The 15117-nt window shown below is 47.3% G+C and overlaps 1 protein-coding gene across 1 annotated transcript; it reads right to left on the bottom strand.

The window, feature by feature from the left end:
- Positions 1 to 10868: 10868 nt before the first annotated feature.
- LOC143589924 (uncharacterized) lies at positions 10869 to 11510 on the bottom strand. The gene is made up of 4 exons (XM_077070546.1): positions 11421 to 11510; positions 11260 to 11346; positions 11074 to 11193; positions 10869 to 11020 (listed from the first exon to the last, which is right to left on the bottom strand). The coding sequence occupies exons 1-4, from the start codon at positions 11508 to 11510 to the stop codon at positions 10898 to 10900; spliced, it is 420 nt and encodes a 139-aa protein (XP_076926661.1). The 3' UTR covers positions 10869 to 10897.
- Between the last annotated feature and the right edge of the window lie 3607 nt (positions 11511 to 15117).

Here is a 15117-nt window from a genome sequence, read left to right as displayed (position 1 = left end):
TTACAAAAAATATAGGAGAGGAAACTCTCTAAACTTCATCTTTATATTACCAAGTTCTAACACACTAAAGTATTCGGTGTAGCCTCGGGTGCGTAGCCTTCCCCGGCAGTACATACTGCTTCGGCTGTTGTATCCTGGGAGACAGACGCGTTGTCTAAGTAGAGGCGCGAAATCTGTTTTAAGGGACCCGTGTTGAACACGACTCCTCAGCCACAACCGTCAATATTTTGTTTGTTTTTTATGATAGTCAAGGTGCTTAGTCAAAGCCAAGACGAAGCTATTACATGAAGTACCCGATGAAGGCACCATATCCTATCAATTTTGAATATAAAAACCTGTATATTATATTTATTTTATTCGATTTTGTAAACGATATTGTACTCGTATATTTCTCATTACTAACAAGAGTATCGTTAGCGTTTATTTTATTTTATTTTTAATAAAAGCGTGACCCATGTACTCCGGTTACAAATCTCATCCTCACTTTCCATGCATATGCTTTTATGTTTTTCGAGATTGAAAAAATAAGTGTCCTTTTCACATTCAGTTGTAAAATGTGTTTGATGAAAGAAACACGTGACCTAAAATAAATAAAATATGCTTAATTTGTAGGAGCTCGAGTTTGATTCATTTCAAGCTCGATTTCCAAAGCTCAAGTTTGTGTAAGTAGTTTTTCAATTTCTTCTTGACTTGTTTATTACTTGATAATTAATTTATATACACATATTGTAATCATAACTTCAATACATAACATAATAATATATGTTGTTAAATTATTTGTCTAATTTTTATATACACAATAATAACCATTATACAAATTTATATATAATATATAAATTAATACTATATATGAATAAGAGGTTCGCTTAGGCTCGCAAGCCAGTTCGAGTTTCGTAAGTGAAGCTCAAACTGACTCGTTTATCAAACAAGCTAAGTTTTGGGCTCGATGTCATTTAAACTTAGCCATATTCAAGTCTTCAACGAACCAATCTCGAGTAGCTTATTACACCCACAATACTCATCAAATTCAAATGATTATGATTTTAAGTAGATATAGTTCACATATAATATACAGAAAGAATGTGGCAAGTTGAAATAGCATAAAAGTAAATTAAACAAGTTGCATTAGAAATAATTTAACAAGTTGATATAAAATAAAGTTTAATTTAACAATTTGAATTAGGAATATCACAATGTAGTGGCGATGTCTAGAAATATCCATCAATAGAGTATCATTATTGAAATAACACATCAATAATTCCATGTCATAAAAACTTTTATGGCATCAAAGCCTAAAAAAACCCGAATCTCCTTATTGCATCCAATGCGGACTGACCCCTCACCACCAACGTCGAAAGCAAAGAAGCAAGGAGGGACATTAATATGATGACTCGTGTTAAGGTTACATCAAAAGCGTTTTGATTATCAGTTGCGACGGTGACGACTTGTTTATAGATAGACATATTAGGCCAACACTAACTTGATGGATGTGTCTCATATATTGGTGGGCATATGTTTGGTTTTATGCACTTTGGCTTGATAAGTAGACTATTTCATAAATGCACATACGTGTCTAACTAATTGAAGAGGTAGGTCCCAGCAGAGCCCAGTTGGACCCGCAAGACTCACCTTGAACAGGGACGTCTGCGCGGTTGGACCCGCAAGACTCACCAAAGGGACGTCTGCGCAAAGACCAACTGGATCTGCAGGACCCACCACGCTCAGAGAGATGACGTCCTTACGCGCAGTACGCAAGCTGTTCCCGCAGGAAAAGCCTCCCAATGGTAACGTACTCCGCCTGTTCCCGCAGCTGCGGATACTAGCCATCAGGGAAGACTACCCGCACTAACAGCAAGGCTACACGCACAAGGCACTAACTCTCAAATAATTCAGTAGTCACCTGAAGAAGGAATGATAAAGCCGGGAATACTCCCGCACAATGCCGGGAATACTCCCGCCCAAAGCCGGGAATACTCCCGCCCAAATGAGCCAGTCCGTACGCTACTGGAGGATCTTTTGTACTGTACCTTCCAAGGTATGGACAAAAGATCTGACCAAAGCAGCGACAGCTCACTGACAACAGTACGACGAGCAGCACGCTCTAGTACTTAAAGTCACTATCAGCCGCTGCCTACTCACCAACCCTCATCGTGGCACGTGCGTAGCCTGCAGTTGGTGGAAAAGGAACAGTGCACAGCCGGCCATGTCACTATCAGCCGCTGCCTACCCACCAACCACTAGCATGGCACGTGCGTAGCCCACAGTTGGTAGAACAGGAATATTATACAGCCGGCTGTACCTGCTTGGAAACCTACCTTCGGCTATAAATACTCCAACACCTTGGAACAGTATCATCATCTTATATCTTCATATATTATCTGATATCTGCTCTAGCTATTTCTCTTAATATACACTTATATTCAAGAGCAATCTAGTCTAATTCTCACGCCGGAGGGTGGTCACAAGGAGGTACCCCCCCTTCTCAGTGACGAGCTCACGGTGTCTGTTTTGCAGGTCATCAGAAGAACAACCATCTTTGCCGGACCTAACCCTCGTGGGAAACATCTACTTAACCCCCAGATTATCCGTAATCTGCCCGGGGTCACTTAGTGTTTCTTCATTGGCGCCATCCGTGGGATAAAAGCTAGAACTTATTCTTTTTCAGTTTTTTCAAAACTTCTGGAAAGATGGTTAACGTTACTCCGGTCCCGAGGCCAGCGAGTGACCAAGAAACCCCGGTAATCACATCCCCAGCTACTGGGATGAACACCGGCGACTACACAAATTTTACGAACACTACCCCGGTTACTCAAGCCGGGGCAAGTGCAGTAAATTTTACGAACACTACCCCGGTTACCCAAGCCGGGGCAAGTGCAGTAAACAATCATCCCCTGAGATTCATTGATACCCAGGTAGAAAGACAACAGACGAGGCTCCCCCGCCAAACACTTGAACAAGTTAAAGCGTGGGCGGAAGCACGTCAGAAGGAATTCCAAGCTGAGTTGGACGAACGCTTACGTTCCATCCAACAGGCTGACGAATTTGGAAGCACTCGACAACAGCTCAACATGAGCAGTGAGTGCGAGTACTCGGACGATGATCGGGAGGAATCCGACACCGACGCAAACCCTCGCCATAAGGCGAAAGGGAAGCGTAAGGAAACGGACTTCCAACCGAGAAGGAATTTTGAAGAAACCTTCAAACCAAGGAACGCGGGGGGAAACCCACGTGACTTCTCCAAAACCTTTAGACCAACTGCTGCAAACGCGGGAACGTCCAAGTTTGCAAGGGACATTGCGGAAGCAATCGCCCCGAGAAGTGCCAAACAGATGTCCAACATCGGAACTTATGATGGTATATCCGACCCAGACGATCATTTGAACAGATTCATAGCGGGGGCAACCGTCAGCAACTGGACGGAACCCACGTGGTGTTATATGTTCCAGATGACGCTGGTTGGAGCAGCCAGAGCGTGGTTTGACCGTCTACCGGTCCACCACATCTACGATTGGGCGGACTTCCAGCAAAAGTTTAGCCAACACTTCAGTCAACAAAGAAAGTATACCGAAGAGCAATGGACGATCCTCAACTGCATCCGAGAGGAAGATGAGTCTTTACTAGACTTCATCACGCGCTTCAATTCAAAGAAGCTAAGTCTGGGCACTATTAGCGAAGATCTTGTTCGCGCTGCTTTCATCCAGGGCGTGAAGGACCCAGAGCTCATCCGCACCTTAACGGGTAAAGACGGCATGCCATCCACGTGGGATGCCATCATGACAGCAGCTAAACGCTTCGCGGAAACGGAAAAGCAACTGGGTAGAGATCTTCCCCAGAGCACAAACCTCTACACCCAGAAAACAAGAGAAAACAACGTCCTCACCGCCCGACTAAACAAAAAGAGAAAGCTAGGCATTTGGCAGTCAAGGGTAAACTTTGACATCTCATCCAGCTCTCGCCCTCGGTTAGGCGGAAAGGATAACATGCAGTCGTCGAACCGGAACTTCAGATGGACGCCACTCACCAAAAGCGTCACCGAGATATTCGCCACCGAGAAGCTCCCATGGCCAGAGGCTCCAATTATCCGACAGCGTCCAAACGCTGATCAAAGCAAATTCTGTGACTTCCACAGGACAAGAGGCCACACCACCGAGGAATGCTTAGACTTGAAGGACGTCGTCGAAGCATTTGTCAGAGATGGGACGCTCACGCACCTCGTGGCGTAATGAACGCTGAGCAGGCTAATGCGTGTAGAACCCCAGGGGGAAAACACTAATGAAACTGCAGCTTCAATGTTGGAGACTACATACTGCGTAAACAACGAGATTCCGAACCGGGTGAATATCGGCTCGAAAGGCTCGATGACACCCCCATCCCAAGAGCATGGGAGTTCAATTACACAGGTTGCATGTAGATCAATTCCAAACTTGTAAAGAAAAGGCCCAGAGCCACTTCTAATGGAAATGATTCTCCTTATCACATTGACGCTGATGGTCTTACATTTATACTCATGAACTTTCCACACTGATATGCCGGTATTCACCGCATAAATAAGTGGGGAAGTAAGTCGTTGCGTGTGGACGGCGGCAAAACCCGCATAAGCACAAAAAACGATAAAAATTTCTAACAGATGAGGACAACCTTCACGCAGGTCAGTTATAGGTGAAGTTCGGTCATCCCACTAAATGAAAGTGCCGGTCCTACCCGCACAATCATGATAGAGGAAACTGAACATTAACCTATTGACAACCGCGCGTCGAAAGGTTTAACTTATTCAAAACACTGATATGCCGGTATTCACCGCATAAATAAGTGTGAAAAGAAGTCGTTGCGTGTGGACCGCGGCAAAACCCGCATAAACACAAAAAATGGCAAACCTTCACGCAGGTCAGTTATAGGCGAAGATTGGTCATCCCACTAAATGAAAGTGACGGTCCTACCCGCACAATCATGATAGAGGAAACTGAACACTAACCTATTGACAACCGCGCGTCGAACGGTTAACTTATTCAAAACACTTGGAAAATTGCTAAGTTAAACTAAAGTATGCACGAGCGAATCATATATTGTTTATGCGGCAAAACAAGTGCCAAATTAACCTATAATATGCATGAGCAAGTCATATAACGTTTATAAAGCAAGTCATCCAGTGAAAGTGGCGGTCCTACCCGCACAAACATTTATATTTCATAAAAAATTCAAACATTACAAGAATGGCCGGGTATCTACCCGCCTACAGAAATATAAATCTATCCTAACGGTGGGAAGGGATCTCAAGGTTCAAACTTCAGGACCACTCCCTCCAAACCCACTTGTACCCGCACCATCAGTTGGCTGTGGCGGTTCAAGGAAAGTCTTGAGAATGGTTAGCCCATCATCAGCAGCAGCAATTTCGTTCACCTTCTCCACCACCGGATGCGGGAAGGCAGCATAATGGTTCACTGCTTGGTCATAGGCAGCTTCAGTGTCCATGTCATAAAGAGGGAAGTTGGAAGGCGGGATTCCCTTCTCAACAAACCCCAGACCAAGCAAGAAACCAGCCTTTTCCCCATCCTCATGAGAAGCGTTGAGGGCTGCGCTCATGGCATCGTCATAAGATGTGTTCGTGAAGATTCGACGCACAACCTACAACAAAAAAATATATCAAACCTTTTCCAAGTACAAAGAAAAGCGTAAAGATATTATGAAGCTACGCATACCTGCGACAACGCTTCTCGTAGAAGCCATTCCTTGGTAATCAGAGCTTCTTGGAGGGCAGCTTGAGCTTGGTCACGGGCGCGTTCGGCTTCATTCTTGTTAAGGTTGGCAAGCAACACTTCCTTAGCAGCAGCCTCTTCAACGCCTTTCAGCTTACGCTCAGTATGGTCAAGCATACCCCTCTGATCCAAGATCTCTTGAAGCTTCTTGGCGTCTTCCATAGCCAAAGCATCATGAGCCTGCTGAAGCCTCTCTAGTTTGGCTTTAAGCTCCTCATTTTCGGCGCGCAGAGGTTCAGCAACGGCTTCAGCCTTGGCGGACCTCTCGGTCGCGTTCCGCGCAGTTTCCTTAGCCAACCGAAGCTGTTCGTTAACAGCTTGGGTAGCCTTGGAACGGGCCTCGAGCCGGGCCTGCACTTCAACCTTGAGGGCCTTGAAGGCCTTTTCCTTCTCCGCAGCAATTGCGGAAAGTCTCCTGTTCTCCTTTCGGATAGCCCGCGCCTGAGCCACTTCTTGGATACGCGCAACCTTTAACTTGTCGTTTTCACGACAAAGCAACTCGACGCGCGGCTGCATCCGGGCAAGGAGAATCCGAAGCTCATTTGTCAGCCTACCCTCCTGGTAGCTAGACATGGCTTCCCCCAACGCGCCACTTGGGGCCGCGTGACGCGCCTACTCGACACAGTCCACAGCCGTCCGAAGGGTTGTTCCCCGGCGGATGTTCCACCGTGGAACATACACCTCATTCGAATCCGACACTGCAAAAACAAAAAGCAGTTAGAGAAAGATGATAAAAAAGGGCCAAAATAACCCTACGCACCTGTAGGGTCGACAACAGGCCGGTAGCCGCCAAACCCATCACCCGAACCTAAGGGATATCCATCCAAGAGGTCAGGCAGATGGGAAGGAGGCAGAGATTGGCTAGAAGCCCCAACGCTGAACATACCTGCTGAACCGGCCGGGGACGAGGTAGTCGCCGGTGCCGGAGGCACGGTTGAAGCCGCCGCGGTAGAGACCATCGGAGGTGAACTCACTGGAGGTGAACTCACACCGGTGGCCGCCGCTGCGGAGGAACCCGCAGTAACAATCACCGCCGGCTCAGTGAAGGATGCAGTGAATATGGCACTGACAGCCGGCGGAGAGGACGTTACAGTTGGAACAGTTGCCTCAACGGGATGAGCAACTGAACCAATGCTGCAAACAGGCGCAGCCGCCTGGGTCATCGCCTCGGGTAGGTTGACCAAACCTACCGTCATGGGTCCAGAAACGCTCCTCCCCGCTCCACTCTGGAATGCAGTAGCATCCACGCCTGCATGAAGACAAGATATTAAAAACAATGGCGGAAAGAATTGCGGGTAAGATTCATTTACACTTACGAGTTTTCTTGAGCTTGAAGGTTCTGACAGGCGGGGACGAACCTGATGGAGCCGGCCTCTTCACGCCGGTCACCGTCGTCGTACTGGGCGGCCCGGAGGTGACAACTGTCTCAACCTCCGGAACAGTGGTCTCACCACCACCAGGGTTCCCCGCCGCCTCCTCGCTTTTGGTCTCCGAATCTGTCCGGTTCCTCTGATCGGCAGTGGAGGCAACCTTCGCCTTGCCCTTCCCGCCAGCAGCCTTCTTCTTCCGCGCGAAGAAAGGACCATCTGCGGATTCCTCATCAGAAGACAAAATTAGAGGAATTCCAGCAGAGGTTTGAGCATTGAGAGGTCGAGGGTTAAATAATCCCTTACCTGGCCGCGTGGCGCTCAGAATCTGGTGGCCCAGCGGGTAGACCTCCACAAACCGATACGCCGTTTGCTCAAGGATGGGCAACTCGTTCTCATCAAGAGCACGAGTACCCAGCCGAGCGGGACCATCAGCCTCCCGCGGATGCAGGAGCGATTGTAAGTCATTCCCCTCTGAAATAAAAAGAGAGACAGTTAGAAGAAAAACCCTAAATCAGCAAAGAAGATGAAGCATACCGTAAGGGATAAAGTTCAAACCGTATTCGAGGACGATAGTAATCTGTGGCGCCTCCGCCCCAGCATCTTTCCACACCCGGCTCATACCAGCCTTGGATGCACCTCCAGGAGTAGAAGGTCATCAGGCGGTCGACATGGGGCTCCACACCAAGAATGAGGCACACCCATTCAAAATGGCGGATCTTGGCGATCGCCATCGGGTATACCTCCGTCAGGTGCACACCGTGTCTCTCCAAAACACGGTATACAAACTTCGTCAAAGGGAACCTGAGATTCCCATAGACGAAGAATGCAGCATATACCCCTATCTTGCCTTTGGGGGCATCGTACACCGTCTGATGAGGCTCAGGAAACTCAGGCACGAAAGGCTCGAGCATGAACTTCCTGACGATGTACTGATAAAGATCGACGGGAAGAGCACACTGGCACTCGCCAGCAGTACTCTTATCGTCCTTATCAGACGTGGACGTCGGGTTCTCGGCGTACACGTCAGACTCCTCGGCGGTAGCCTAAAGATCATGAGTAGAAGACATGTTTTAGATGTAAAGAAAAAACGATTTCAGGAGAATGCTCGACGGAAAAGTTAAGAGTATTCGCCGGAAATCGTTTAGAAGAAGAGAGAAGTGAAAGTGTGGATGAAGCTGAACCCTCTCCCCCTTTATATACTCATCGCAATGAATGCGATGAATTTAATGCGGGGGAGAGAGAGAAACGCAGGTGCAATGAAACTATGACACGTGGAAAAAGCAAGCTGGCAACAGCTGTTGACAAGACGCGCGCCGTAAACTTCGCACACACGCACCCGAAAACTCGCGCCCACGCGCCTGAAAAATCGCCTGGAATGACCATATACTGTCACGTCGCCATAACTTCATGCACGTCCTGAAACTGTCAGAAGAAACCGTCACACCACGCTGACGTCCCTTCAACAGTTGGACTGTTCTTATCCTTTCACCAACTCTTCGAATTTCAAAAATTCAAAAAGATTCAAAAGTAAGCGGGACTATACCCCCTTACCTTGGCAACCAAGTAACTATAAGACAGGTGCGGGTACAGTGTCAAGGCAAAACCCTTCACATACTTAGCACCTGCAGGGAATTGAAGCCAAAAATACCTCGGCAACCAAGTAACTATAAGACGTGTGCGGGTACAGTGTCAAGGCAAAACCCTTCACATACTTAGCACCCGCAGGGAATTGAAGCCAGGAATACGTTGGAAGTAAAGTAACTATAAGACGAGTGCGGGTACAGTGTTAAGGCGAAACCCTTCACATACTTAGCACTCCGCAGGGAATTGAAACCAAGAAGGATCTTCTGGGCCATGCTTGCGGAAAGGGATATAACATCCCCGCATAGCTGGAACGTTGAGAACTAGATTGTTGGAAGCTCCAAGATGGAATTGGTTGTTTAACATAATTGATCACTATGTTTAAAACTACCAAAACCCCGTGGAGAATCTACACAAGTGAAACTCAACGCTCCCGACTTGCGAGGAGGTTACACACCTAACCGCATCATACCCAAAGATCAAGCAGAACAGTGGGAAATTCTGCACGTGACATTAGGAAACCCGCGGGAAGAATCCCCGCGGAGAACCTTAAAACTAAACCCTTTTCAAAACCCCTTGCTTAAGTCCAAAAGTTCACCTCACTTATTAACTATTCATGAGAAGAACATTGGACTGGGGGGACTTGAAGAGGTAGGTCCCAGCAGAGCCCAGTTGGACCCGCAAGACTCACCTTGAACAGGGACGTCTGCGCGGTTGGACCCGCAAGACTCACCAAAGGGACGTCTGCGCAAAGACCAACTGGATCTGCAGGACCCACCACGCTCAGAGAGATGACGTCCTTACGCGCAGTACGCAAGCTGTTCCCGCAGGAAAAGCCTCCCAATGGTAACGTACTCCGCCTGTTCCCGCAGCTGCGGATACTAGCCATCAGGGAAGGCTACCCGCACTAACAGCAAGGCTACACGCACAAGGCACTAACTCTCAAATAATTCAGTAGTCACCTGAAGAAGGAATGAGCAAGCCGGGAATACTCCCGCACAATGCCGGGAATACTCCCGCCCAAAGCCGGGAATACTCCCGCCCAAATGAGCCAGTCCGTACGCTACTGGAGGATCTTTTGCACTGTACCTGCCAAGGTATGGACAAAAGATCTGACCAAAGCAGCGACAGCTCACTGACAACAGTACGACGAGCAGCACGCTCTAGTACTTAAAGTCACTATCAGCCGCTTCCCACTCACCAACCCTCATCGTGGCACGTGCGTAGCCTGCAGTTGGTGGAAAAGGAACAGTGCACAGCCGGCCATGTCACTATCAGCCGCTGCCTACCCACCAACCACTAGCATGGCACGTGCGTAGCCCACAGTTGGTAGAACAGGAATATTATACAGCCGACTGTACCTGCTTGGAAACCTACCTTCGGCTATAAATACTCCAACACCTTGGAACGGTATCATCATCTTATATCTTCATATATTATCTGATATCTGCTCTAGCTATTTCTCTTAATATACACTTATATTCAAGAGCAATCTAGTCTGATTCTCACGCCGGAGGGTGGTCACAAGGAGGTACCCCCCCTTCTCAGTGACGAGCTCACGGTGTCTGTTTTGCAGGTCATCAGAAGAACAACCATCTTTGCCGGACCTAACCCTCGTGGGAAACATCTACTTAACCCCCAGATTATCCGTAATCTGTCCGGGGTCACTTAGTGTTTCTTCACTAATCTTAAAATTGATGAACTAGTGAATTGGGTTTACAAAATTTTAAAACGGTCGATAAAACATATAAATTGGAAAAGAATAATAAAATAGATTTATACTTTCTGTTGCGATTCAAAAAGGGTAGCGGTGTAGCTTGTTGTCCGTTCATTTTCGATGTAATCACTATTTTTCAGTTTAAAAAAAATCATTAATAAATGTTTTCCTTTGACCTGAAAAAAAAAATTATAGCATTTGTATGAACCACAATTATAATATGTATGAATTACTTTCAAAATGCCTTCAGATTTTTTCTGTAAGCAGCCCAATAAATTTAACTGTATTGGGCCATGCTCAAATTGGACATAGTCTATAATAGGCTGTAATACAAAAGTATTGTATATGCTTAAGGTTAATAACAGGATTTGCATTAATTGGAACATCGTTTTAAAACGACTTATAAACCAGCAAAAATCATATCATGAAAAGGAAAATAAAGCAAGCAAAATTTTGGTATATTTTGATGATATTCATTAAGCTTCTGCCTTGACTTTTTCGATCAAATCCGCAGCATCTTGAACAGTTGAAATGTTCTCGGCTCCACTTTCGCCTATAGATACTCCAAACTTTTCTTCCAAAGCCATCATAATCTCAACCTGCATGTTTAAGTTTTTACTTTCAAAAAGCGGTTGAAAAAGAAGTTAGTTACCGTGTCAAGAGAATCAGCCCCAAGATCCACAAATTTGGTTGCAGGGGCGACTGTGCACTCATCAATCGACAACTGATTGGCAATGGTGGCTTGCACTATTTTCAGAGTCTCCGGTTGAGCCTGCATGCGCGCACATATATTAAATATTGTGTTTCTAACTTTTAATGATTTTATTTGATTACTTACAAGTGACCATGAAATGTTGGTCTTGAAGCAATGAGAAAATGGTAATGATCTTTTCTCTGACTTCGAGATTACAAATCTTGGTGCACCCTACATTACAACATAAAGTTTTAAAACAAATTCAATAAAATTTTAAAACATTGACTAGGACGCTTAAAAAATACCGAGATCATAGAGACGCTAGCGAGTTGGGTGCATTGGATTCTGGGAGTTGTGCGAAGGAGAAGGGCGGGCGATGAAACAAATGAAGCCATGGAAATAAAAATAGAATGAATTCAATTCTTTTAGTATGTACAATTAAATGTTTTTGTGGTTAATTTATAGAAGGTTGGTATGAGAGAAGGTGAAGAAACACTAAGTGACCCCGGGCAGATTATGGATAATCTGGGGGATAAGTAATGTTTCCCACGAGGGTTAGGTCCGCAAAGAAGAATGTTCTTCAGATGACCTGCAAAACAGACATCGTGAGCTCGTCACTGAGAAGGGGGGGTTCCTCCTTGTGACCACCCTCCGGCGTGAGAATCAGACTAGATTGCTCTGAATATAAGTGTATATTGAGAGAAATAGCTAGTGAAGGTAAGATATAAGATATCAGATAATGTTCATACCATTCCAAGGTGTTGGAGTATTTATAGCCGAAGGTAGGTTTCCAAGAAGGTACAGCCAGCTGTAGAATATTCCTGTTCTACCAACTATGGGCTACGCACGTGCCATGCTGGTTGGTGGGTAGGCAGCGGCTGATAGCGACAAGGCCGGCTGTGTACTGTTCCCTTTCCACCAACTGCAGGCTTTGTGCGTGCCACGACAAGGGTTGGTGAGTAGGCAGCGGCTAATAGTGACAAACAGTACTAGAGCATGCTCCTCCTCGTATTGTTGTCGGTGAGCTGTCACCCTGTGATTGGTTCATGGGCTGCTTTGGTCAGATCTTGTCTATTTTGTCCATACCTTGGCAGGTATAGTACAAAAGATCTTCCAGAAGCATACGGACTGGCTCATTTGGGCGGGAGTATTCCCGCCTTGCTCATTCCTTCAGGTGACACTGAATTATTGAGTTAGTGCCTTGTGCGTGTAGCCTTGCTATTAGTGCGGGTAGCCTTCCCTGATGGCTTGTATCCGCAGCTGCGGGGACAGGCGGGGTACTTCACCATTGGGAGGCTTTCCCTGCGGGAACAGCTGGCGTATTGCGCGTAAGGTCTTCATCTCTGAGCATGGTGGGTCCTGCGGAACCAGTTGGTCCTTGCGCAGACGTCCCTCTGCAAGGTGAGTCTTGCGGGTCCAACTGGGCTCTGCTGGGACCTACCTCTTCAAGTCCCCCCAGTCCAATGTTCTTCTCATGAATTAATAAGTGAGGTGAACTTTGGACTTAAGCAAGGGGTTTTGAAAAGGATTTAGTTTTAAGGTTGTCCGTGGGGATTCTTCCCGGTGTTTCCCTAATGTCACGTGCAGAAATTCCCGACTTTTCTGCTTGATCTTTGGGTCTGATGCGGGTAGGTGTGTAACCTCCTCGCAAGTCAGGAGCATTGAGTTTCACTTGTGTAGAGTCTCCACGAGGTTTTGGTAGTTTTAAACATAGTGATCAATTATGTTAAAGAACCAATTCCATCCTGGAGCTTCAATCAATCTAGTTCTCAACGTTCCCGCTATGCGGGGATGTTATTTCCCTTTCCGCAAGCATGGCCCAGAAGATCCTTCTTGGTTTCAATTCCCTGCGAGTGCTAAGTACGTGAAGGGTTTCGCCTTGACACTGTACCCGCACTCGTCTTATAGTTATCTTACTTCCAAGGTATTCTTGGCGTCCATTCCCTGCGGGTGCTAAGTATGTGAAGGGTTTTGCCTTGACACTGTACTCGCACCTGTCTTATAGTTACTTGGTTGCCAAGGTAAGGGGTATAGTCCCGCTTACTTTGGAATCTTTTTGAATCTTTTTGAAATTTGAAGAGTTGGTGAAAGGATAAGAACAGTCCAAACTGTTGAAACGTCGTCCGACTGTTTCTTCTGACAGTGTCAGGACGTGCAGGAAGTTATGGCGACGTGACAGTATATGGTCATTCCAGACGCTTTTTCAGGCGCGTGGGCGCGAATTTTCGGGCGCGTGGGTGCGGATTTTACGGCGCGCGTCCCGTCAACAGCTGCTGCCAGCTTGCTTTTTCCACGTGTCATAGTTTCATTGCACCAGCTCTTTTCTCTCTCCTCCGCATTAAATTCATCGCATTCATTGCGATGAGTATATAAAGGGGGAGAGGGTTCTTGGTAATCCACACTTTCACTTTCTTCTCCTTCTAAGCGATTTCCGGCGAATACTCTTTCTGTCGAGCATTCTCCTGAAATCGTTCTTTACCTCCAAAACATGTCGTCTACTCATGATCCAGAAGCTACCGTCGAGGAGTCTGACTTGTATGTCGAGAACCCGACGTCTACGTCCGATAAGGACGATAAGAGCACTGCTGGCGAATGCCAGTGTGCTCTTCCCATCGAGCTTTACCGGTACATCGTCCGAAAGTTCATGCTCGAGCCGTTCGAGCCTGAGTTTCCGGAGCCACACCAGACGGTGTACGATGCCCCCAAGGGCAAAATAGGGGTATATGCCGCCTTCTTCCTCTATGTGAATCTTAGGTTCCCATTGACGAAGTTTGTATACCGTGTTCTGGATAGACACGGTGTGCACCTGACGGAGGTACACCCAATGGCGATCGCCAAGATCCGCCATTTTGAGTGGGTGTGCCTCATTCTTGGTGTGGATCCCCACGTCGACCGCCTGATGACCTTCTACTCCTGGAGGTGCATCCAAGGCTGGTACACCCTGGTCACCCGGATCAAGGGTTTGAAGATCTGCGCTACCGAGCGCAGTCTTCGGTCTTGGAAGCGGGATTTCTTTTACATCTCTGCCCGTGTCGTCCCTATAGCGATGACATTTAAGAACGGGAGAGCTCTCCCCAGCCTTCACGCCTCCAACTACCAGGAGGCGGAATGGTTCTCGAAGATTTCCCGGATCCAGACTCCGGTTTACCGCTTTCCAGAGTCCGGGATGGTGATGCTCGGTATGAGCAGGGTGTGGAAGGATGCTGGGGCGGATGCGCCACAGATTCCCATCGTACTTGAATACGGTTTGAACTTTATCCCTTACGGTATGCTCCGTCTTCTTTGTTGATTTAAGGTTTTTTCTAACTGTTTTTCTTTTTATTTCAGAGGGAAATGACTTGCAGTCCCTCCTGCATCCGCGGGAAGCTGACGGTCCCGCTCGGTTGGGTACTCGTGCTCTTGACGAGAACGAGTTGCCCATCCTTGCGCAGACTGCGGATCGGTTTGTGGAGGCCTATCCGCCAGGTCACGAAATACTGAGCGCCACGCGGCCAGGTAAAAGACTATTTAACCTTCGCCCTCTGAATGCTGAAACCTCTGCTGGAATTCCTCTAATCTTGTCATCTTCTGATGAGGAATCCGCAGGTGGTCCTTTTCTTGCGCGGAAGAAGAAGGCCGCTGGCGGGAAGGGCAAGGCGAAGGTAGCCTCCACTACCGACCAGATGAACCGGTCTGAGTCGGAGACCGAGAGTGAAGAGGCGGCGGGGAACCCGGGTGGTGTTGAGACCACTGCTCTGGAGGTTGAAACGGCTGTCACCTCCGAGCAGCCCAGCACAACGACAGTGACCGGTACAAAGAGGCCGGCTCCTTCGGGTTCGTCCCCGCCCGTTCGCACCTTCAAGCTCAAAAGGACCCGTAAGTATACTTCCTTTATCTTAACTGCATAACTTTCCGCCATTATACTTATATATCTTCTTTGTGTAGGCGTGGATGCTACCGCATTCCAGGGTGGTGCGGGGAGGAGCACCTCCGGACCCATGACGGTTGGTTTGGTCAACCTAC

The sequence above is a fragment of the Bidens hawaiensis genome, unplaced genomic scaffold, assembly GCF_021521415.1.
Source record: "Bidens hawaiensis isolate Kalapana, Puna unplaced genomic scaffold, B.hawaiensis_p1.1 tig00001597_1, whole genome shotgun sequence".
Classification (NCBI taxonomy): Eukaryota; Viridiplantae; Streptophyta; class Magnoliopsida; order Asterales; family Asteraceae; genus Bidens; species Bidens hawaiensis.
Note: the sequence above shows the minus strand (reverse complement) of the source record. Positions and strands in the feature narration are given on the sequence as shown.